The 23907-nt window shown below is 48.3% G+C and overlaps 2 protein-coding genes across 3 annotated transcripts; both read right to left on the bottom strand.

Annotated features, from left to right (window-relative positions):
* Positions 1-271: 271 nt before the first annotated feature.
* Positions 272-4036, bottom strand: st3gal5 (ST3 beta-galactoside alpha-2,3-sialyltransferase 5). Its single transcript, XM_067247642.1, has 7 exons — positions 3975-4036; positions 3592-3703; positions 2499-2619; positions 2020-2378; positions 1313-1499; positions 1051-1209; positions 272-921 (listed from the first exon to the last, which is right to left on the bottom strand). The coding sequence occupies exons 2-7, from the start codon at positions 3621-3623 to the stop codon at positions 664-666; spliced, it is 1116 nt and encodes a 371-aa protein (XP_067103743.1). The 5' UTR covers positions 3624-3703; positions 3975-4036; the 3' UTR covers positions 272-663.
* An 856-nt stretch (positions 4037-4892) lies between these two features.
* polr1a (RNA polymerase I subunit A) lies at positions 4893-23794 on the bottom strand. Of its 2 annotated transcripts, XM_067247644.1 has the most exons (33): positions 23677-23794; positions 23278-23482; positions 22994-23143; positions 22670-22780; positions 22446-22531; positions 22198-22298; positions 21970-22056; positions 21690-21798; positions 21246-21597; positions 20769-20891; positions 20277-20504; positions 19794-20048; positions 19447-19638; positions 16161-16310; positions 15843-16026; positions 14567-14649; positions 14301-14459; positions 14004-14102; positions 13730-13882; positions 13535-13617; positions 13255-13420; positions 12164-12385; positions 11760-11974; positions 11003-11170; positions 10757-10892; positions 7715-7875; positions 7499-7628; positions 7298-7408; positions 6920-7192; positions 6406-6606; positions 5939-6056; positions 5623-5787; positions 4893-5372 (listed from the first exon to the last, which is right to left on the bottom strand). In XM_067247644.1, the coding sequence occupies exons 1-33, from the start codon at positions 23751-23753 to the stop codon at positions 5272-5274; spliced, it is 5154 nt and encodes a 1717-aa protein (XP_067103745.1). In that variant the 5' UTR covers positions 23754-23794; the 3' UTR covers positions 4893-5271. The 2 variants fall into 2 exon arrangements, with proteins under 2 accessions (XP_067103745.1, XP_067103744.1); XM_067247643.1 differs by having other exon boundaries at positions 7298-7628.
* Positions 23795-23907: the final 113 nt, after the last annotated feature.

Here is a 23907-nt window from a genome sequence, read left to right as displayed (position 1 = left end):
GGGCCAGACAGGAGAAGAGCTTGTGTTGGGACCGGGCGGTCTTGAGCGGTGTGACCACCAGGCGGTTGTCTGAAGAAGACCGTAGGTGACGGGTGGGGGTGTAAGGCTGCAGGAGAGACTTGATGTAGACGGGTGCAGTCCCGTTCACTGCTCGGAAGGTCAATACCAGGGTCTTGAATCTGATATGGGCCATGATAGGTAGCCAGTGGAGAGAGATGAGGAGCGGGGTAACATGGGAGCGTCTGGGTAGATTGTAGACCAGGCGGGCCGCTGCGTTCTGAATCCTCTGAAGAGGGCGGGTTGCACATGCTGGGAGACCAGCAAGCAGCGAGTTGCAATAGTCCAACTTGGAGAGGACAAGTGCTTGGCATCATAGGCACTCATACATCACAGAAGTCTTCAAACGTTTTCCTTTTCTTTTTTTTTTACTACTAGGGTCAAATGGAGTTGGGAGTTGACACCTACTAATAAAAAAACCCCCACTTTTACCAAGATTTTGGTAATCAAGACCCGGATTAATGATATTATTATTATTATAGTATTAACCATAGGGAACTAGGTTTTCAAAGTACAGTGGAGTGGGACTGGGCGGCAGGATACAGCATGAGGCTGGGGGGATGGATGGTAGGGATGCGGGAGTGGTGAGCGCCCGGCAGAGAGGCCTCAGCTGGGGCAGAAGGAGCAGTGTAGCCCCCCGGTCAGATCTGAGATGGAGCCATCCCTGACAAGGCTTTGCAGCAGGCTCCTCTCACGGTCCACGTTGTGCATGTCCTGCTGCAGCATGGCTGCCATGGACAGGTTGTCGTAGTAGTGCAGCGGCGCCTCCTGCTGGCTGAGGTTGTACCCAAAGCCAGCCAGACTCACCTCGTCGCACAGCAGGCTGGCCAGGCGCAGGGCAGTCACTCCCAGAGTAGGAACATTCTACAGAGGAGAGGAAGTGAAGGATGGAGAAGTGAAGGATGAGGAACCAGAGCTCACAGCTGAGACTGGTGAGTATGTGTGTGTGTGTGTGTGTGTGTGTGTGTGTGTGTGTGTGTGTGTGTGTAGTACCTGGTCCCAGCCCCAGAGCCGAGGCTTCGGCTCAGGGTAGTGCAGCAGGTCCAGAGCCACCTCCCTGATCAACTTCAGGTTCAAAACCCGGAACCGATTCACCTCCACCGGGATCTGGTCTGGAACATTCTGCCAGAAGAACAGCCAGTTCCACAAAGACTGGAACACACACACACCTAGCATTAGAAGAGTGTGTGTACGTTGGTGTTGCATTATATTGCTTGATTTAAATGCTAATAGTTTGTCGTCCCCGGAGCCTCACCACAGCCTGTCTGGTGATCATGGCCCTGAGCCAGGCCAGGTCCACAGCCTTGTAGACCACAGCCACAAACACAACACTCGGGTCAAAGTCCTGCCAGACCTGCGGGCTGCCCTCAGGGTAGCTTATCCTAAAGGAGGTCCGGTTCCCCACGTCAACCGTGTGAACCCCCAGAGGACCACTGTTCAGCCTGGGGAACATACAGAACCCAAGGAGAACCCATGGGGGAACAGGCTGTCAACAGGATGTCTAGAGAAATATACAAGTACTTATATACATGTACTAATATACTAATATACTGCACATTAACTGATATACAAATATGCATGTACCAAATATACATGAACTAATATGCATGTACTAATATGCATATACTGATATACATGTACTGATATACATGTACTAATATACATTTACACTAATACATATGTTATTGTACAGTATACTAATATACATGTACTTCTATACATTTACTAGTATACAAGCAGCCATACAGGCCTTGTTCTCCTTTCACACACGCAAGTTTTGGTGCTTGTCTGTCTCACTAACACAGTCTATCGATCTATTGTCATTTAGAGTTTCTCTCTCATAACATAGTCTAAAGATTCTCAGCTCCAAACCTCCATGACTGAAACATGTTTAGAGAAGCTGAGGTAACAGTGAACAGGGAAGATGAACTGACAAACAGGAATTGGGGAAGCTGGTCTCACCTGATGACCATGTCAAAGCGGTCAATAAGTTCACCCAGCTTCATGCCTCTGAGGATGCCTCCATTTCCCATGACCACACAGCGGTGGCACTGCTTCCTGTCTTGCTGCTGAGTGGGGTCATCGGCGTGGTCAGAGGGGGGCTGGGAGAGGAGCCTGAGAACCTCCTGCAGTTTGTCCTCCATGCCATGGAAGCCAAAAGGGGGCGGGTACCTAAATGTGTCCGGGGTTAGGGGCGTGTCCTTCCACAGGAAGGGCTGGGTCAGATGACTGCCACCCTGAAGCCGCGCCTCCAAGGCCTTCCTTGTGAATTTGGGCCGGCATTTTTCTTTCAGAACTCTCTGCACGTAGGACTGAACCAGCTGCAACACAAAAAACAGAGGTAGTTTAGGACTGGACTAGGACTGAGCAACAACCAACCCATGAGGTCCTGGGAGACAACAGACAGCAAGAGTTCAAAACCTCAAACCAGAGGGGCTTACCTTCCTTTGGGCAGGGTCAACATGCCACATCAGAGGCTTCTGGGAGTTAGAGTCGAACAGAGGGAGGGTGACGAAAGCCAGAGAGATCAGAATCAGCACCACCAGGGGCACTAGAAGACGCCTGCAACACCAACACAAACACACGCACATTAGCAGGCATACACACACAGCTTGTGCGCTTCTTGTTTATAAACTACTGCATAGATGAAGAGAGTTGAGCAATACACATTTGGTTTGTCCACAAGCTGATATCCAGACTGAATGGCTCCTGACTCATGTGGTCGATATCTTCCTGCTTCACCCTGACAGGCCGAACAAGAGTGGCACAGCACTACGGAGGTGCCAGAAATGTTTCTGTTTGAGCTGGATTAGCTGCAGCATACAGCCAAATACTCTGATGAAGTTTTACAAAGAATGCATTGGCACACTCTGCATCTCGAAAGTGAAGCACACTTAACCTACGTGTTATTCTGCATGCCATGGTATCACTAATTTGTGCTGCCTATTTTTCTATTCGTTTAAAACCAAATTAACTTTTTCTTAAATTCTTTTGGCCTACATTAATAATATATTTAGGATACAAAGAAAATGTATCCCAAATAGGCTACATGAATATACTGTGTTGTTAGAGGCGGTGGTTAACTGAAGCGGTTTTTATGTAGGACAGCGTGCGTGAGCCAAGGTAAGCTACCCTAGTTCGAATACATTAGCAAGTAGGGATGTGAAAACTACATTATACTTTTGGCCTTTTACTCTTTAGTGCTAATACGTTTATTTTGTCTTCTTCGCACAAGCTGGAAGTTTCTCACATTCTTCTTGGGATAAATATATTCCGGAAAATATATTAAATATCAGTACATAGTAGGCGAATCAGATAGTTCAGTCACGCGACGTTTTAAAATTTCCACCACCATAATGCTGTAATGTCTGCAATGGGATGAATAGGATGCTTACACCAAAATCAACACCATCATACTATTAAGTGTTAAATACATGTGAAATAGGACTACGATATATTTTATGGCAATATTTGAAGTAGCGTAAAGCTAAAGAGTACAAATTCCACAATTTTTGCAGAACCAGGTTACCTTACCTATGGGATCCACAGCGCTTTGGTATTCTCATTATGCTCCAGACCTCAACCGGACGTGTTATAGTGTCGGTTCTGTTCAATCTGTTCCGCTTTGGCCGGCTATGGCCATGGCCTGCTCACATAATTTCAGACCCCAATAAAACATGTTTTACTGTACTGTGGTTAATAAATAACTTGGAACACGAACTGACTAAAGACCAGAAGATGAGATAAGATGCATGCAATCGCCAAATTCTAAAGTCATGAATTTTCGTCTGGGTCACTGGACCGGGGACCGGAGAGGTTCTGCGTGAAACCCCCAGTTTTTTCAGTATCTAGTGCAGCTACAGAAGTGGATACCTAATAAAGCCAGCATCTGCCTATTCGAAGAGACAAATTCTTACATTTTTACAATATATTTTCTATGTTGATGTCGGTATCCAATCATTGCCTTTACATACTTTACATTAACTCTCCAAGACCCACATTATGATTCTCCACAAATGATAGTTATATGTCCAAATAACACAACCAATCGACGGCTTGGAAAGCCACAACATCCGTTGAACGACTTCAAAATAAAAGCCTGTTAGTCAACCGAGGTGATTGGAGAATTCAGTTAAATCCACTCAAAATCCTTTGCTTTGCTTTTTGCACTGCACTACACAATCTTGTACCATTTGTATTTTTTTGTAATATTTGTATTTTTATATTGTAAATTACTGCAACTTATATTTTATTTTATATTTTATTGTATAGTTTATTTTAATTCGAATTCCACTTAGTATTGCTAGTTATGCACCCTTAGTATAGTTAGTCCTCATATTTAAATGTTAGATTCAAATATGTTTAATGTTTGCACCTTCCTGCCAAAGGAAATTCCTTGTCTGTGAAAACTTTCATGGCGAATAAAACCCATTCTGATAAGAAAATATGTAAGTATAGCCGTATTTGTCCTCACAAGGGGCAATTGGTTGTGCACACACAAACAATAACACACAATATTAAGGTTATATTAACTACCATTAAGCCACATAGCATTACCAAAAGTTAACGTTGTACATAAAATGGTAGTCTGTGTTAGCAGGAAATTAAAAGTGGCACAATTATGGGGTTGACAAAATTAGAACAATGTCAACATGCACTTAACCCTGGAAAGCACAACCTCTCACTATTTTCACTAGAGTAGCTACATGGCAGGTGTTGCTTTGAAGTTACATGTTGTAACCTTAATGTAAAGTGCTTAATAAGGACTATCAACTTTGGCCTTCCTACTCGATCAGAGAACTATATTACACTATGATTAATCACAGAGTCTGGGAACATGAGAAACAGTTTATTTCCAAAAACATTATACCATTGCTGGATATCTTGTGTATGTGGACTATATGCAGACTTTTTTGTGTGTTTTTATTCTGCCAAAAGAAATAAAACGTAACAGCCCCTTGATGAACCTGACTAAAATAATGGTGGAAATATGGAAACATGTTTTACAGATATCAATTACTCAAGCCACGATCACAGTATTTGTCAACAAGACTAAAAACTCAACAACCCCCCCAAATAATAACACACAAAATAAATTCATTGCAAAAACCATCCTCTCTCTTCATCTTCTGAAACAACATGAGTCAGGCAGAATAACACCCTTTGCATGACATCAACATTACTGACTGTGGTGTAGTTTGCATAATAGGCTATTTATTGCAATGGCTGTTTTAGGTCAAAGAGACCAGTTCCTCCTTTGACCACCTTACCCACAACCAGACAGGCTGACGGTGAACGCAGCTTATCACTGGAACCTGGGAGAAAAAAACACAGAAGAAAGCATTCACTAAGAAGGTTGGACTGCACAGAACAACTGCACTATTCACCATTCAGTTCTGTTAGATCTACTTTGCAGATAATCGTTTTTCTTTACTGTAAGTCATGACTGAACTGATTGGCAGGTGAAAGCTATATAAGGCCAACATCCTGCTGTGACCCATCCCTGTCGAGGCAGGAAGTGATGGGAGTACATTTTGGGAAAGCTGAGGCAAAGCTTGCCCTTACCCAGCATGGTGGCTTGCTTTAAGAACTTGTAACTGGTCTCGAAGGTCATCTGCTGAAGGGGGGAGGAGTTGGACTGAATGGCGAAGCGGTTGAGCGGTTTGTAGACGCCCTCGAAACACATGTAGTCTGCTACAAGGGACAGGTGTCTGGGGTCCACCTCGATTCCTACACACACAGGAAATTAGGTTTACAAATGTATATGATCTATTTACTATATCTAGGACAAAATAGATGCTTTAACATCAAATGTTTTCATGTTTATTCACGTACATGCTACAGTACTAGATCAAACTAACTGCTGGTGTGGCTAAGTTACCGTAGACAGCAAAGACATCTTTGATCTCCTTCTCGATGACACGGAGAGCCACCTCGATGCCGTAGGTGTTGGCCATGGCATGCACTTCGTTGGAGTAGAGACGGGTCACATCCAGAATCTGGAAGAGCAGTAAAACCAGGGGCCAGTTGCATAAACTTAGTTTAAGACTAGTTTTAGCCTTAGACTCTCTTAAATTGTCAGGTTAGACTAGTCTAACTAAGCCTGTCTGTTGCAGAGGACAACATAAATGTTCTAACTTAGACAATAGAACCAGAGGACAACATATAGGTTCTAACTTAGACAATAGAACCAGTAAACTACATACACGTTCTAACTTACCGGTAGACAGTAAAACAGCAAAATATGATGGGTGTGTGTGGTAGACAGCAGAACAGCAGAAGGGTGTGTGTGTGTGTGTATCAGACAGTATGACAGCAGAATATGAAGGGTGTGTGTGTGTGACCCACATCACTATGGTTAAATAGCTCATGCATGTTGATGCCCTCGGTGTTGAGCAGGGTCTCCTTGGCACCCTGACGCGTCGTGACCTCGCTCAGTAGACACCTAGTGATCCCCTTGGTCTCCACGACGACAGCATTTTGGGCCAGCGACACCACCAACGAGGTGAGGTCGAAGTGAACCTTGGCAACCGGCAACACTATTGTCACCTGGTGACATAAGAAAGAAATACTACAGAATCCCAGAAGTAGAGGAGAATCCAGGAATTGAGAGACTCGACAGATCAACAGTCAGAGATGGCGAGACAGCAAAACAAACAGAGTCAGACGAACAGCCAGACAGATTGACAGACAGTCAAACAGCCATCCAGACATACAAAAAGCCAGCCCGACAGATAGGCAGGCAGTCAGACACACAGACAAACAAACAACCAGTCACTCAGACAGTCACAGACAGACAGAGAGGCAGACGAACAGACAGACAAACAGACAGCCAGTCACTCAGACAGACAGACATACCCACCTCACACCAGAGTCCGTCCCGGGTGTCGTAGCTGTAGTCCTCTATGGAGGTACTGCTTTCTAGAACTGCATTCACCCTCATCATGTCCATCTCACTGTTCATGGGCTCTCTTCCGGCTGTGTTGCCTGCTCCTGCTCCTCCTACCTCAGCAGCAGCAGAGTCAAGGCTCGCGTCCTCCTCATGGGGGGATTGCTCCTCCACCTGCTCCTCTCTCTCCACCCCCTCCTCCTCCTCCTCCTCCCCTCCTTCGCCCTCCTCACTCTCATAGTCCACCTACGGACATAGGACACACACAAACTATCAGTTTGCACACAGCACTACCTTTGGGAAGATTATTTGTACCCTCACAGAGATCAAATAACGTGTGTGTGTGTGTACCTCCTCCTCCTGTTTCTCTCTCCGTTTAGCATCCGAGGCGTCGGCGTCTCCCTCGTTCCCCTCGTCATCCACAATCCTGCTCTCCTCTTCTGCATCCCCCTCTGCTGCCTCCTGCACACAGAGCGCACACACACACAGGTGAGGAAGGGAGGGAGAGAGCCTGAAGGTGCCTGTGTGTGTGTGCGTGCGTGAGTCACTCACCAGTCTGGCAGCCGAGTCCCCCATGTCCTGGTCCTTGTCTTGGGACGTGGCCTTGCGTGTTTCCACAGCGTTGATGGAGGATAGCTTAGCGTTGCGCTTCCTAATGGCTTCCAGCAGAAGGCGGAAAAACCTAGAGGGGAGGAGAGGGGCTGGGGTTACCGGGCCTCCTAGAATTCGGCGAGAACACGTCAGTTCAGCCGCCCAGATCCCACGTACCTGGTCTCCATGTAGCGCAGGATCTGCTGAGGCGACAGCAGCTTGTCATCTTGGTAACGCTGAGGAGGGAGGAAGTGGAACTTGACCTTGAAGACGCGGTACTTCTGCCTCCTGTGCAACTCCACGCGTAACGTCTCCAGCACGTCCACCTTGTGGAGGACCTGGGAACATCGACAGAGAGACCCCGGGGCTAGAACAGGAAAGGGATAGCCTAGTATAGCTAACACCACACCTCGAGGGGCCTTAAGTCACCCACCTAAGCGCCCCCCCTTCCCTCCCCCATAAACGTTTTGTGTGCATTGAATTTGTTCATTCTAAACTCACAGAATGTATTGTGTTTGTGAGGTAATGTGCATCTAGCCGTATTAGTAGTACTTAGTAGTATTATTTGGGCCAAAACTCTTTAGCACTTGCTATAAACAATCTAGTCCCCCAATCACAAAACTCCAGGGTTGCTGCTGATTGGGGGTGTAGGCTGGGGGCATGCTAAAGACATGGGGTTTTCCTCTATTTTGGACAATAATCCCATTTTGATATCTAAAATATGGAGATTAGACAGTGAATTAAGTAATAATGCCTTTTTATCATCTCACTCACCACCACTACCATTGAGATGGAAGCCTGGAGCATGTCTAACAGAGATGGGTGCAGGTCCTCAGAACAAACTGGTCTAAAATACTGAGGGAGAGCTTTTTGTTTGCAAATTCTGGGGGTGATTCATAACTCAAAACTCCTCCATACTGGATGAAAACCAGAAATGTGTTTTTTGCAGAAATCAAACGCACGATAGCTTATCTGCTGATTTTCTTCCTGTGGTTAACAGATACACAAACCAGGGGCGTAGCCACGGGTAGGCCTGGGTAGGCACAGGCCTACCCAATTTGTTCTAAGGCCTACCCAAAAACGAAAATATCTCCGAATAATTATGCACTGGGTGCACAAAGTAAATAAGTAAAACATTTTTTTTAAAGATGCCATATTTCATATCCATATTTCATATCCATATTTTTCAAGGCCTACCCAAAAAGATTATTCTGGCTACGCCCCTGACACAAACATGTTTCTTTGCTGACCACACAAAAATAGCTGTGTGTCACAATGCTTGTTATATCACTTAAAGATGCTGTAAAGCAGAACTGAAAAGGAGTTTTCAGTTCCTCACACCACAGAAGAATGTGTTGTTAACTACCCATCCAAATTTGCCATCTTCTCTGCTTGAGACTGGGGGGGCGTGTCTCCTGAAGGAGCTGAAGCTCCACCCCCTGCGTGGAAGGTGCCGCCTCTCTCAAGTACCTACGACCCGGATAATGGACTCTACGGCAAGTGAGAGGGAGCCATGCAGTGATTTGACGTAGATAGGTCATATAAGTCTATGAGATAGGTAGATAGGTGGCTGTGATGTAGATAGGTTGGGTTTTGCCCCGCCTATACAAAACCTGAGCTGAAAAGGGGTGAGAAACGAAACGGTCTAACTCCACATTTCAGTGCGACAAAGTTTGCAAAGCATGTGTGCTTTGCACATGCTTTCAGCAACTCATTTCACACGTATATAAGGTACTGAGAAGCAAATCATGGAATTTGCTTTACAGCTTCTTTAACATTTACCAGGAAAGAGCCCAATCATATCTTTTCAGAGAGGTCAGGGAAGAATGTTTACAGTTCTCCTATATTGGCCCAAATGGATGAACTGTTGTTTTGCTTCCCTCTGGAAAATGAGTCAACATACGTAAGTGTTTGTATCCCACCCCCCCACCCTTCCCTCTGTGAAGCGCATTGTGTTGCCTCCTGGTATGAAATGTTCTATATAAATAAAGTTTGATTGATTGTTTATGCTTGGGCAATACTTGGCGCAGCGTTCTAATATCAGTTGAGGAACTGTGTGGGGTTGTAGTAGAGTTAGTGTGCTGTTCCTGTTCTGACATGACCTGAGGCCTGTTCCATAAAGGCCGCTCAAAAAAGTTGGACTTACAAGTCCCAAACCTGACTTGAATTAGTTTAATTAGTCAATGCGGGCTAAAGCGGTTCCATAAAGGCCGATTTCAGCTCACGCAGTCCTACTAATTCAAGTCAGATTTAAGTTGTCAAGCTAATTGCGCGTGCACCCTATTCTTAAAACATGGATCATACAATCCACCACGGCAAAAGCAATGCACACGGCCACGTGACTTCTTCCAGAAAGAACGTTCCCTTTAAGCCTTGTACTATGACAGCTCCCTCATCCACCGCTTCATCAAAATGAAACGACACGCCATGATTGACGTGAACAATAGGCTACGTAGGTCAAGATCCTTTTTTAGACCTTTACTTTGTTGATTAAAAAAACAGACACCCTCTAAACACATCTAAATAGACTTTTTTGACGTTGTTTTAAATAAATAGCCTACTATTAATCAATACATTACCCAGTAGCCTAACTTTGTAACATGGTTTTGTGTCGGTAAAATGGAGGATAGATGTAGCCTATGGATTTAGGTTTGTTTTGCAATTGTAGGCTAGCCTACTGTTAACAGTTATATAGCTATGATAATTTTACTCTGATAATTTAGATTAAGATAGGCCTATGCCTGATGCCTAAACATTTGAAATCACAAACTAACATATAGCCATACGTTTAACGTGGCTATGGTAATGGTATGTATCAAATCATTGTTTAATGCATTAAGCTAAATGTTGTAGTCTATGTAGGCTATTTAAGTTGATTTTCTATAAATGTATCCTACATATTGAACTGATGAGAATAAGAAAATGAGAATGTCCGTGGTAAATCATCGTTTCCCCTTTGGGTCAGTGCTACAGGAAAGTCTGGTTACAAGATAACAAGATTAACTGGTTAGCTGAGTTTGAACTACATTGAGCTAGCTTTATGGAACCGAATGAACTGAAAATAAGTCACACTAACTGACATAAGTCTGGCTTATTCGGTAAACTGGCTTTATGGAACAGGCCTCTGCACAAACAGAATGGCCTGGTTGTTGTTGTTGTGATCAGAGGGGATGTTCTGCTTGATGGAATGTTCTGGGGTGTTTTGGGGTGTTCTCTGACCTCGGTGAGACACACACGGGTCAACTTCTTCTTCAGGACCTTCACCCTCTTCAGGGCCTTCTTGGTGTTGAACACTGGAACCCTCATCATGGGGGTCTTGATGCTGGAGCTGGCGATCATCAGGATCTCCCTCAGCCTGTGTGGGGGGGAGAGATAGTGAGCAGAGAGTAGAGGTAGAACATTATCTCCAGTATAGCAGAGGGAACAACAAAACACACAAATAATACTGGTGTGTGTGTGTCCTACCTGGGTATTCCTAGCGTGACGTTCATCTCCCCGCGCCCGGCGAAGTGGAAGGTGTTCAGGGTCATCTGGGTGGAGGGCTCCCCGATGCTCTGTGCCGCCAGCAGACCCACCGCCTCGCCGGGGTCACATAGGGAGCGCTGCCACTTCAGGTGCAGCAGCTGACGCAGTCTGGGTGTGGGTTTAGAAAAGGGTGTATGTGTGTTGGGTACTGAAACCCGGTAGGAATTGGAATAAAACGCAAATTTGACTGAATGCAAAACAGTTATTACTTTGTCACATGTATATGGTATACATGTACATGTATAAATCACATGTATATAGTGGATAGAAAGCATTCAGTCATAGTTCTCGCAGTAACACCATTTCCTGAAGGCAACATGACTGAGGAGTCTTCCTTCTTTGTTAGGCTGTCACTCATAATTCCACGCCCCTCTGAGTTGATCATTATCCGGCTTCCACAGCGCTTGATAACAACCCATTCATTTGAAACAGGTGTGCTGGAGCAGGGAAACATCTAAAACATGCAGGACAGCGGCTCTCGAGGACCAGGGTTGTCCACCCCTACAATATACCGTGAAGTATAATATACTAACAGTACAGCACAGACAACACTAGGGAACATTTAGAGCACAGCTGAGTGGAGATGAACAGATACAGTAAAATGAAGAAGGTAGACACCAGAGTTGAAGCTAAACAGACAGCACAGGAGATAAACATTCTCCAAAACAGCAAAGCTTTGATCTCTAGGGGTCCTGACCTATCAGTGTCCAGGTGCTGTGAACGAGGACCGGCTTCCTGTCGGGAGGTGACTTCCTGTAGGTAGTTCTCTACGATGGTGTGGAAGGTCTCTGACACAGAGCCGAAGGCCAGGTCTGGCCGCAGGCAGGACAGGCAGGGCTCAGGGCAGTGAGACGTCTTCCTGCTGTACTTAGACAGGCTGGCCGGGTCCAGTTCCCGCCAGCGATCCACCAGCTGTACACAGTAGAAGACCTCCTTAGAACGCAGTATGTCGGGGTGTGTGTGTGTCTCTGTCAGGGTGCCTGACTGCCTGTTTCGTTTTTGTGTTTTTGTGTGTGTGTGTGTGTGTGAGAACTTTTGTGTGTGTGTATACCTCATGTGTGTGTGTCAGTATCTGTGTGTGTGCGCACGTGCGTAAGGCACCTGCAGCGTGGCGTTCCCCCTGCCATTGGTCAAACTGCTCCCCTGCAGCTGGGTCTTCAGCTTGGCCAGCTTCTTCTGGGAGAACAGCAGGAAGGCCCCCTGGCGCGGCCCCGGCTCCTTCCTCTTGGAGCACCAGCGCTGGACGGAGCTGAAGTGCTGCGCGGCCGCCTGAGGGTCCAGGCGGGCCAGGACCTCGTCCAGACACCGAGCCTTACGGATCACCTGCAGAACCGTCACATGTCTGCATTTAAGGCCGATTTATACTTCTCCGTTTTTACGGAGACGGACACAGGGAACGCCCTCTCCGACAAGGAATTCCCTCTCCGTGCCCCTCGGAGAGCTCTACGTGCACCTCCTGATTTTCCTGACTATCCCTCTGTCCGTCCGTCATTTTACGGATACCCCTTGGCTGTGATTCGTCCGTATTAAGAACCGCTTGCGTCAGGGGCGGGGTTGCCGTGATAAACAGGACGAACAGAATCCTTTGACCGCCATTGCTGTAAGTTTTTACAATTCATATTTCAGCTAAACAGTACATGTAAATCAGCATCTGAATTAAAATGTGACGAGAAATAGGCAGTGTAGTTGCTGAAAATGTGCGTATTTTATTGATGAAACGGCTCATTTGTACATTTGCTCCGACTTCTCGATAACCTAGGTAAATAAACACTCGACGACGACTTACAAAAAACCGTTGCGCCACCTACTCTTCTGGTGGTGAAGTGTTTTCAGCACCCACAGCCTTCGGAGTACTATAAATTCAACCAATCCGTCCGACTCCGTCCGTCCGTAACGGAGTCGGAGAAGTATAATTCGGCCTTTAGCCAACGCTTTTCTCCAAAGAGATATGAGCACAGCGGATGAACGAGGACTAGGAGCGCATGGGTTTGAGAACATGACGGCGGTGAGCGACGAGGAACCGCCTGTATTTATGAGGGCGCCGTGCAGCCATCCCATCATCTCAACTGTAATACTGCAAGTCAGAGAATGAGTTTCGGAGTTTGTGTGTACCTAACAGTTTTCACCGTTATTTGGGGAAAGCTTCCCGTTCTTCCTCATTGTCCTAGAGGAAGAGGTGTGTGTGTGTGTACCTCGTAGTTGTCCTGGAGGAAGGGGAACTGTTTGGACTGGAGGAACTGGGTCTTGGGGATGTCCAGGCCATCCTCTCCATACAGGAACTGGACCACGCTGCCGTCACTGTCCCTCACCGTCAGGTCATACTGGACCACCAGACCCTCCAGGTGCTTAATCACACATCTGTAACACAGCACAGCAAGGGGAGTAAAGAGGAGAGGAGGCAGGTTACCAGAGGTTGAGAGGGAGAGGAGAGGGGAAAGAGGCTTGAGAGGAGGAGGACATGATGAGCCTCACCTCTGCAGGTACCCAGACCTGCTGGTCTTGACGGCCGTGTCCACCAGCCCCTCGCGCCCCGCCATGCAATGGAAGAAGAACTCCTGGAAGAAACACACACAGACACCCCCGCGGAGACCCCAGACAGGCTGCATCAGAACCAGACACCTCCAGGGGGAGCAGAGGGACATGTTATTCCGTCGGTGTGGTGTTTACCGGGGGCTTGATGCCGGTGAGGAAGCGCCCGGACACGAAGCCTCCAGACCGCGGCGAGCTGTCGTAGGGCTGGAAGCAGGGCAGGGACTTCCCTGTGGGCATCAGGGGAGGCCGGCGGCCTTCCAGCTCGATCTGGCCCAGCAGGCAGGAGATCTAACCAACACAGGGTGAGGGGTCGACATGGGTGGGGGTGGGTGAGACTGAATGTTTACATGCGTGTGTAAGTGTGTGTGAGATTTTTGTATATTTATGTTGTGTGTGTGTGTGTGTGTACCTGCATGGTGTTGACAGTAGAACCCTTGGCTCCAGACTGTACCATGAGCTGGAGGTTGTTGTCTGGGAAGGAGCAGTGCAGACCCAGAGGCATCACCACCTGCACACAGACATGGTTAACACGGGACGAATACCTCACACATGGCCTCACACTCCACCTCGCACTACCTCACTAACTTCCTCACTAACTTCCTCACTCACTTCCTCAATCATGAACACAGCTTATCCACTAACCTGGTTGCATCACCATCTACAAACCAGACAGGTTCTACACTAACTCCTCCCACTTGCCACAGACCTTGTTGATGTCGTTGTTGACTTGATTGGCCACCTCCTTGAACTTGAGGTCGACCATGTTGAAGTCTCTCTGGTCGGGGTTGAGGTGGGCGTCCTGCCAGCGTCCCCGCGCCTCTTCCTCCCCCACCCCCTCCGCCAGACTGAACGTCGCCTGCAGGGCCTGGGAACAACAACAACCACCACGTCAACGACAACGAACGACAACACTGCCCTGACAGGGAACGTTGTCGTGGAATGTTGGTCCCTGCCCTGTCACCCTGGTGTCACCTTGGTGCCACACTTCAGAGACTCCTGGATGATCCTCTTCCTCTGTCGGTTAGCCCCTTCCTTCACCAAGATGTCTTCCACTCCTGAAACACACACACAGGGTACGTCACACGGTGTGTCTGTGTGTGTGTGTGTGAGTTTGTGGTGTGAAAGTGTGTGTGTTGGTTTGTGGTGTGCCTTTGTAATTCAGTGTAACACATGGGTATTGAAGAGGTCTGTCCTTAACCACAGAACAGTTAACAATAATTAAAGATCATGATTACTTTATTACTTCTATACTGTTTGAAATGCTCTGATAATAATAAACAATGTTTGAACTATGTCCTTCTATATTATCTCATGAGAACATGCCATGTCAGGGCCATTTCTAGGAGCCCTATCTAAAGCCAATAAAAATGCTATCTAGCACCATAAATGCAGCATTTTCTGTCTGTGCTTGCGAAGGCTGTGTTGATGTCACCCCCTAACATTGCTTATGGGACTAAAACCTCCCATATTGTGAAACTATTTAACTGCCCTTCATTACTGTATTCTTTGTGCAGTCCTCTGAGATGCTCAACTTGAGTGTATCAGATAGCTGCCTTTTAGCTTATTGTCTTGAACTTGTGCTTGGCAATTCACTTCAATGACTTGGTACTTTCACAGCAATTGGGTATTATGTAATACGTCTTCATTATAGATAACTATCCAGCATAATTCAGACAACCTTCACAGGGAAAATAAGCCATCCACTGGAACAGCCAATGGTGGAACAGCCATGGTGGAATCATCTCCCCACCTCCATCAGAGACACTGACTGTCTCTCCACCTTCAAGAAAAGGCTAAAGACGCACTTGTTCCGGGAGTACAACGGTACTTAAGAATGATTTGTTTGATCATATGTTAGCGTATTTCCTCCAGGAACACAATGACACTTACTGAGGGACTTGTTGCACTTGTTGGTTAGTTGTAACTTGAATTACTTGTGCTCGCTGTGAATTGTATTATGGAAGTCGCTTTGGATAAAACCGTTAAATGAATAAAAGTAAAAAGCCAATATGCAAATACTCTTTATCTCGCAATGCAATCCTGCATATATTCAAATACCCCTCGCGTGACAGTTGGTCTATAATTTTGTGTGTGTTTATGGCTGTTTGAGAGAGTGTGTGTGTGTGAGAGTGCGTGTATGTGAGACTGTCTGCGTGTGTGTGAGAGTGTGCGTGGGACTGCGTGCGTGCACACGTGTAAGAGTGAGAGTGCGAATGTGCGTGAGAGAGTGTGAGCGTGTGCGAGGTACCCATAGTAAATCCCCGGTAGAGCTGCAGGTAAGCGGTGAAGAGGCGGGCCAGACAGCTGAGCAGCTTGCCGCTCGTCTGTCCTCCGTAGAGCTCGTAGCAGCAGTGGACCAGGCCGTAGGCCGAGCTGCCGTAGTGGGCCTTGTCCAGCACCCCCACTAGCAGCTCCCCCTGGCGGAACAGCACCTGCGGCAACACCTCGCTGGTCACACAGAGCTCCCAAACACCCTCCGGAATCTCCTATCATGGCCATATTGTGTGTGTTCCTTCAGGTCAGGTGTGTGTGCGGGGGGGGGGGGGGGGGGGGGGGGGGGGGTTACCTGAGAGTCACACATTGTGTCAGGAGAGTAGCCTGGAACGGGCCTGGGTGGGTTCTTGATCCAGGCCTTGGAGGGGATCTTGGCCTTGCCCGTCAGGTTCAGAGGAAGGGCCTGATTTGGTATAACGTTAAGCAGCAATGTTGACACCACCTGGAACACACATACACACAAAATCAGGTTAAACTAACTAACTGTTGATTTGGTGATTTATGTGTGTGTGTGTGCTATAGACAAGGACGTAAAGTGAAATGAATCCCATGCTTCTCTTCACGCCCTTGCGCAGACAGAGACATGGATTCGCCCAGAGAACACCGCAACTCCAGCTGTTCTTTCTGTCAACCACTCGTTCTTTCACTCACCCCGCTCAACCGGGCCAGGTGGTGGGACAGGTTTGCTCCCATCACGTCATTATGTGACGCTAACTGATCCTATCAAAGCATTCTTAGTTGTCCTCTACCGCCCATCAGGTCCGCTAGCCAACTTTGTGGAGGAGCTGGACATGCTCGTCAGCGTCCTCCCGGATGATGGAACCCCGCTGATGATCCTTGGGGACTTCAACATCCACCTCGAAGGAACGCAGGCCTTCGACTTCATGTCTCTGTCTATGACTTCTTTCAACCTGACGCTGCTGAACACACCGGCGACCCACAAGGCAGGAAAACAGCTCAACCTCATCCCGACACGCAACTGCATCACTGACTTAACCTCTGCACATTTCTGATCACTTCTTTATCCAATTCTCCGTCTCTCTCCCTCCAACTCCTCCTACCTCCCCACCCCTTGTAACTTTTCGCCGCAATCTCCGCTCCCTTTCCCCCTCCATTGTAACATCCTCCCTCCCATTGATGAGTTCACGTCTCTCCCCACTGACACTGCCACCAACACCCTGATATCTACATTAACTGCGTCACTTGACACTCTCCGTCCCCTGTCAACCAGGCCTGCACGGTCTTCTCCCTCCTGCCCGTGGCTCACGGAGGCTCTTCGTGAAGACCGGTCCACCCTTTGCGCAGCTGAGAGGAGATGGCACAAGTCCAAAGGTGGTCTGGACCTCAATAAGTATCACTTCCTCCTTAAATCCTTTTCTGCACACACAACGGTCAGTAAAACGCACTACTTCCTAAACAAAATTACCTCTGCCTCAAACCCTCACAAACTTTTCTCTACCTTCACCCTCCTTAACCCCCCTCTCCCACCCCCCCCCCCCACCCCCTCCTCCCTGTCAGCAGATGACTTCTCCTCCTTCTTTGAGAAGAAAGTTGTTGATATTAGCAGCCATTTCCCTGAACCCATCTTTCCTACTCACTCACCCTCTATGACTGATCCAACTAAATGTCTAAACTCTTTCCTTCCCCTGTCCGAGGCAGAGATATCTGACCTCATCCTCTCTCATCGCCCCACCTCCTGTCCCCTTGAACCAGTCCCCTCTCCCTCTATCATAACTTTTCTTCTCCATGTCATTAACTCTTCTCTTACTTCTGGCACCTTCCCCTCTGCCTTCAAACAGGCCCGGGTTACCCCTCTACTCAAGAAACCCTCCCTTAACCCTGCCGTCTTCCAGAACTAAAGACCAGTATCACTGCTACCCTTCTTTTCAAAAACAATTGAAACCAACTGTCAAACTTTCTCTCTCAGAACAACCTACTTGACCCCAACCAATCAGGCTTCAAGACTGGCCACTCCACATAAACTGCCCTCCTGTCAGTCACTATTGCCCTCCAGAGCTGCTTCAAGGTCATCCGTCATCATCCTGCTGGACGTATCTGCAGCATTAGATACGGTCAACCATCAGATCCTGCTCGCAAGACTTTCTGAGATGGGCATCTCTGGCACTGCACTTCAGTGGATCACATCCTACCTGGTCGGAAAGATCCTACCAGGTCTCCTGGGGAGGCAAAGTGTCAGCCCCCCCGCCAGCTCTCCACTGGTGTCCCACAGGGCTCCGTCCTTGGACCCCTTCTCTTCTCCCTGTACACCACCTCACTTGGACCGATCATCACCTCCCATGGCTTCTCCTAACACTGCTACGCTGACGATACGCAGCTGTACCTGTCGTTCCCCCATGTCTGATCCGGGGAGCTCAGCTAGGATCGAGGCCTGCCTCACAGACATCTCCGCCCGGATGACCGAGCACCACCTCCAGCTGAACCTCGCCAAAACAGAACTTCTCATCATCCCAGCCAAACCCTCCATCTCCCACGATCTCTCAATCACCCTGGGATCTGCGACGGTGACCCCTTCATCCTCTGCCAGGAACCTCGGGTTACCATGGATGAATAGCTCTCCCTCACGACCCACATTGCTACAGTCTGCCGGGCGTGTACATTCACCCTCTACAACATCCGGAAGAGATACCTGTCAGATACCACCCAGGTGCTAGTCCAAGCACTTGTCCTTTCCAAGTTGGACTACTACAACTCGCTTCTCGCCGGTCTCCCAGCATGCGCAACCCGCCCTCTCCAGAGGATTCAGAATGCAGCAGCCCGCCTGGTCTTCAACCTACCCAGATGCCCATGTCACCCCTCTCCTCATCTCCCGTCTCCTGGCTACCCATCACGACCCGTATCATATTAAAGACCATGGTACTGACCTTCCGAGCGGTGAACGGGACTGCACCTGCCTACATCCAGTCTCTCCTCCAGCCTTACACCCCCACCCGCCACCTACGGACTTATTCTGACAACCGTCTGGTGGTCCCACCTCTCAAGAGCGCCCGCTCCCAACCCAAGCTCTTCTCCTGTCTGGCCCCCCAATGGTGGAATAATCTCCCCACCTCCATCAGAGACACTGACTGTCTCCCCACCTTCAAGAAAAGGCTAAATACTCACTTGTTCCGGGAGTACAACGGTACTTAAGAAAGATTTGGTGGATCCGATGTTAGTTTATTTCCTCCAGGAACACAATGACACTTATTGAAGGACTTTTTGCACTTGTTGGTTAGTTGTAACTACTTGTACTCGCTGTAAATTATATTACTGTTGCTTGCTTTCCTACAGGTACAGTCTTGCACTTTTGAGGTTCATGTTGTTTAATTTGTCATTTGTTTAACTACTTGCTCTTATGTTTCTTCCCATTGGCACTTACTTGCTTTTCACAATGTATGCTTCATGTTTTGGCTACCCGCATTGTTTTTGGGGCTATCTCGTTGTTATATGATCATTGGCCTATGCACTTTTGTAAAGCTCTCTCTTGGAAGTCGCTTGGGATAAAAGCATCTGCTAAATGAATAAATGTAAATGTAAATCCAGTGATCCTGACTTAATGTGTCCCTCTGCTGGTACCGTACCTGTTTACCAGTCCAGAGAGGGTGTGGCTTGATGACGGCGGGGGGGAGGAGCTTGACCCTGCCAACCTTGTCGGTCAGGCCTCTGTACACCAGCTCGGTGTACTGGTCCCTGGAGAAGAAGCACCCCCTGGTGGTCATCCTGGTGCCTGACACCATGTGGTCCTGGATCAGCCCTGCCAAGGGCTTCCCGTCCTATCAGGACAAAGACACAGAGAGACATGAATGATAAAGGGGGGGGGGGGGTGAGAGAGTATGTAAACGTGATATAACCTTCAAAGGTGACCTTTACTGAACCTGCTTGCTGACCAGGGTGTAGGTGAGGGGTCAGGGGTGTGGGTGAATCCTACCTTGGGGACCAGGTACTGCTGGTCGGTGCTGACCAGGGTGTAGGCCTCGGCCCTGGCCAGCTCGCTCTGGGGGAAGTGGGCGTTCATCTCGTCCCCGTCAAAGTCAGCGTTGTAGGCCTTGCAGTTGGCGTAGTGGAGGCGCAGCACCTTCTCCCCAGGCAGGATGCGGGCGCAGTGGGCCTGGATGGAGGGCCGGTGGAGGGTGGGCTGGCGGTTCAGCAGCAGCACGTCACCGTTCTTGATGTGCCGGTTCACCTGGGGGATGGAGCAGAGCTCTTGGTCGGCCTCCGTGTTACAATCTTCATGGACAGTGTGTGTGTGTGTGTGTGTGTGTATGGTGGGGGGGTTGTGTGTGTGAGTCTTACTATCTTCATTGGCTGTGTGTGTGTGTGTGTGTGTATGGTGGGGGGGTTGTGTGTGTGAGTCTTACTATCTTCATTGGCTGTGTGTGTGTGTGTGGGGGGTGTTATGTGTGTGTCTTACTATCTTCATGGGCATCTTGTGTCTCCCGGGGCAGGGTGTGAGCAGCTGCTTGGCGATGGCCTCCCTCTGCGTGAGGCTGCTGCTGCTCAGGATGGTCTTGCTGCCGTCCTCGTTGATCACCATGATGGCCCCGGGGTGCACGTTGGGCCCGTTCAGCACCGCCTGACGCAGCTCCTTCACGTTCCACGGCGTGACCGGCTGCGGGTACGTCAGCTTGGTGGCAAACACCTGGTGAACAGAAGCACGAGTCTAAGAACAGGCTGGCTGAGAATCGGGGTGTTAGCTAGTGACAACACAATGCTAGCCTAGCTAGATGGAGGACAAGGAATGAATGGAAAAACTGGGTTTGTTTGGCTTGTGAAGGAACTGCAGTTATGTTAATGAAGCAATTAGGGATGTGGTTGAGCGTGCTTTTGGTCAGATATTTATCAAGATGTCAATAACAAGTTGCTGTTACCATAAGGAAAAAACTTGATCTAAACAAATAGTTACCATAGGGATGCCAATTTCATTTGTTCCGATGTACATGTCCGGGCAAATGACAGAGCGAGCGGCGAAGTCCACCCTTTTACCCATCATGTGCTTCCGGAACAATCCATCCTTCTTCTCAAGGATCTGAAAGGAGCGAGTGAACAGGATGGATTACTTTATTTCTCCTTGAAGGGAAATATTAGTAAAAGGGATGGGGGGAAAGGGGACACACACACCTTGTTGTCTGTTCACGATTAAAGTTAACTATACGTTCTTGGCAGCGTACCCATTAGCCTAGCAAGTGCAGTTGCTGCAAGCGCTTGTATTCAAAAGAAGCTCAACTCAAATAATAATAAAAAATATGTTTTCCATGACAGGAACAGATAGGAGCAAAAGAAGATACAGAAGATAACCAGAGTAGGCTGGGGTTAGGTACAAAACGCATAAGAGAACAGCGCAAAATATGAGAATAGAAGGACAGTCTCCGTGGTTACGCGCCTGTCGTATGCCGGGGTACTTCTCCGCCATGAGCTTGTCCATGTCGCTGTCGAACACGATGTTGACGTGGCTCTGCAGCCTGATCCACACGTTGTACAGCTTGTCTGTCAGGGTGGCGCCATGGATGGCTGTCAGGAAGGCCTGGTCGATCTTGGAGGGGTCTGCTGCTACCACCTGTGGGGGGGCGGGGAGCTCGGTCTCTCCTTCCTCTCCTTGCTCAACCTGCAGTTTCTCACCAGCGATCATGGCCAGCAGCTTTTGGATGACCCCGCAGTCCTTCATCACAGCCTGCATGTTGACCGTTTGGCCGTTGGTGAACAGCTGGTCTCCTAGGCGGTTGACTGGCCGGTATCTTGAGCGGAGGCAGAAAAGGGGGGCAGCGTTAGATATCATACTTAGAATGAATAAATGAATGGAGGGAGTGGGTGTGTGTGTGTGTCTGACCTGCAGGGAGGAACCACTAACATGTCCAGGAAGAAAAGGTCTGTGAAGACAACTTCCTTTGAGCCCTGGATCTCCTCCAGCCCAGGGAAAAGACACTTCAGGAAGAACCCTGAGACAGAGAGCCAGAAACAGGAAACAGACGTCTTAAAAACGGGGGGGCCTTCGGTTCCCTTTGCAGAGGCTCCTACCCTCTAATCATTCTACTGATGTAGAAGCAAACCAGTGTGTGATTAGTGTGCCCATGGTGTGAGCTGTAATTATGAACTCTCAGTCCACCTACCTTCTTTCTCCCACACCTTGACAAGGTGGTCCTTGGCGGTGCTGGGGGTTAGGTAGCCTCGCTTGCCCGCCATCGAGTCCTCCGGAGCTGGGGAAGAAGACAACAGTTTGGAGGAGAACTTACTACAACAATAGTACCAAATAGCCAAGTACACAAAATGGTAACATTGTGTTGTCTAATGTATAATGAGTCCTTGAGCAGACAGGTAGCAAGAATGAGGAATGATACCTGAAACGATGACCGTGTCTGCTAGATTTTTCTGAATGGAAGCTGGCAGGGTAATGATGAGCTTGCTGTTGTGCTCTCGACGCACCTGAGAGCGCCCGCACCTGGGCGAAACAGACAAGAACACAGCTGGATTGGCACGGGGCACCCACACAGTTAGCCTCAACGGTAGGCTTGCAAAAGCACCACCCCTGACTGCAACTGTGTAGCAGTCAGGGGTGTACCCCTCTACTAGGGGGCTCGCTACTAACCTGCAGTAAGGACACTTCCTGGAGTTCATGTGGACCCTCCAGAAGGCTGTGATCAGGCTGCTCCTCTTCTCACACAGGTGTTTGATCTGAGGCAGCGACAGAGACAGATGGTGGGGGCACAGTTAGAACAGCAACAACCATTTCAGGTGACACACTTACCATCCACAAGTCAACTTCTCTTTCTCTCTCTCCTCTCTTTCTTACACACACACACACGTCCTTACAGGTAAGTCATGCTGGTTATCTCCAGCCTTCTTGGCGAGGACTCCTTCACAATATTTCTCCAGAGTTTCCTGGATCTCTGCACCAGAGGCCTGAGCATTACCCTCGAGAAACTAGACACACACACACAGACAGACAAACAGACACAAACAGAGAGAAACGGGTCAGACAAGTGTGGAGGGAGGCAGAGACACAGGACAGTCAGAAAGCAGGCCAAAACGTTTTTATGTTTTTGGCAAAAACACATATGACCGTGGATTCCTAGTAGAATATTCTGGCTCACACTGACGGTACAGTCCCTGCTCGAGAACGTGCCGCTAGCTTACCTGGTTGAGGACAGGCTCCAGCTCATAGACCTCCAGCAGAGCTCCAGCATTCAGCAGCTTGAGCTGGTTTAGCAATAGGTGGATGGCAGCTCGAGGGCACAACAGCATGTGGCAGTTCAGACAGGAGCCCCGCACCAGGAGGTAGAGTTTCTACAAAACAATGAGAGGAGGAGAAATGGATGAGGACGCTGACGGTTAGGAGGCACTTGGTGCGTTAAATCATTGACCAGGGCCAACAACACAACTGCAGTGAATGAGATATGGGGGTTATAGCGTTAGCTTACATCGAAAAAGAATGGATTGTAGACAGGCAGGGGTAGCTCGATGTGCCCTAGGTGGCCGGGGCAGTTGTTAAAGTCCTGCATACAGGTGGAGCACACCTCCTTGGAGTCCGATGGACCCAAAGAAAGGTCGTATAGCCCGTTGGGAGCCACATTCCCGACACCATCCAGGAACCTGTAGTTCGTTATGGTCTTGACGCTAAGCTTTCTGAAAAACACGATATAGGACACTGCTTGTTTATAATGGGTTAAGTCGTTTCAAGTCATATAGGTATCATCTGCTACCAAATTGATTACTTTAATGGACTACAAAATAATAATATGTGGGCTATGCTACTGTTATAACTATCCAGTATTGACATCAATGGCGTGTTATTGGTGCATTCAGGACAGTCTCCTTACCTGATCTCTTTTGCAGTATACATGCCAAATGACATGCCTTCCAGTCGCCGCCATGGCACGTCTTTTCCGAACAGCATTTTGGAATAATATCCAAGTATACCGATGTATTACAGTAAACACATCCTACGCAGAATCCACATGCGTTAGGAAGTTTTACCACACGTGGGGCATCTGACGGGACGTACCATTACAAAGCTTGCGAAAGCAGCGAAAAATATGAATTTTGCTGTC

Source organism: Osmerus mordax, chromosome 12, assembly GCF_038355195.1.
Source record: "Osmerus mordax isolate fOsmMor3 chromosome 12, fOsmMor3.pri, whole genome shotgun sequence".
NCBI classification, from domain to species: domain Eukaryota; kingdom Metazoa; phylum Chordata; class Actinopteri; order Osmeriformes; family Osmeridae; genus Osmerus; species Osmerus mordax.
Note: the sequence above shows the minus strand (reverse complement) of the source record. Positions and strands in the feature narration are given on the sequence as shown.

What these genes read in the sequence shown, in the direction of transcription:
- st3gal5 (XM_067247642.1), bottom strand. Translation starts at nt 3,623, where the DNA reads ATGAGAATACCAAAGCGCTGTGGATCCCATAG. An exon ending in AAGCGCTGTGGATCCCATAG is followed by an intron (nt 2,620 to 3,591) that starts GTAAGGTAACCT and finishes TTGGTGTTGCAG; the next exon opens with GCGTCTTCTAGTGCCCCTGG. An exon ending in CGCTTTGACATGGTCATCAG is followed by an intron (nt 1,500 to 2,019) that starts GTGAGACCAGCT and finishes TATGTTCCCCAG; the next exon opens with GCTGAACAGTGGTCCTCTGG.
- polr1a (XM_067247643.1), bottom strand. Translation starts at nt 23,753, where the DNA reads ATGCTGTTCGGAAAAGACGTGCCATGGCGGCGACTGGAAGGCATGTCA. An exon ending in AGACACGGTCATCGTTTCAG is followed by an intron (nt 22,057 to 22,197) that starts GTATCATTCCTC and finishes CTTCTTCCCCAG; the next exon opens with CTCCGGAGGACTCGATGGCG. An exon ending in AGGTCTGGGTACCTGCAGAG is followed by an intron (nt 13,421 to 13,534) that starts GTGAGGCTCATC and finishes GCTGTGTTACAG; the next exon opens with ATGTGTGATTAAGCACCTGG.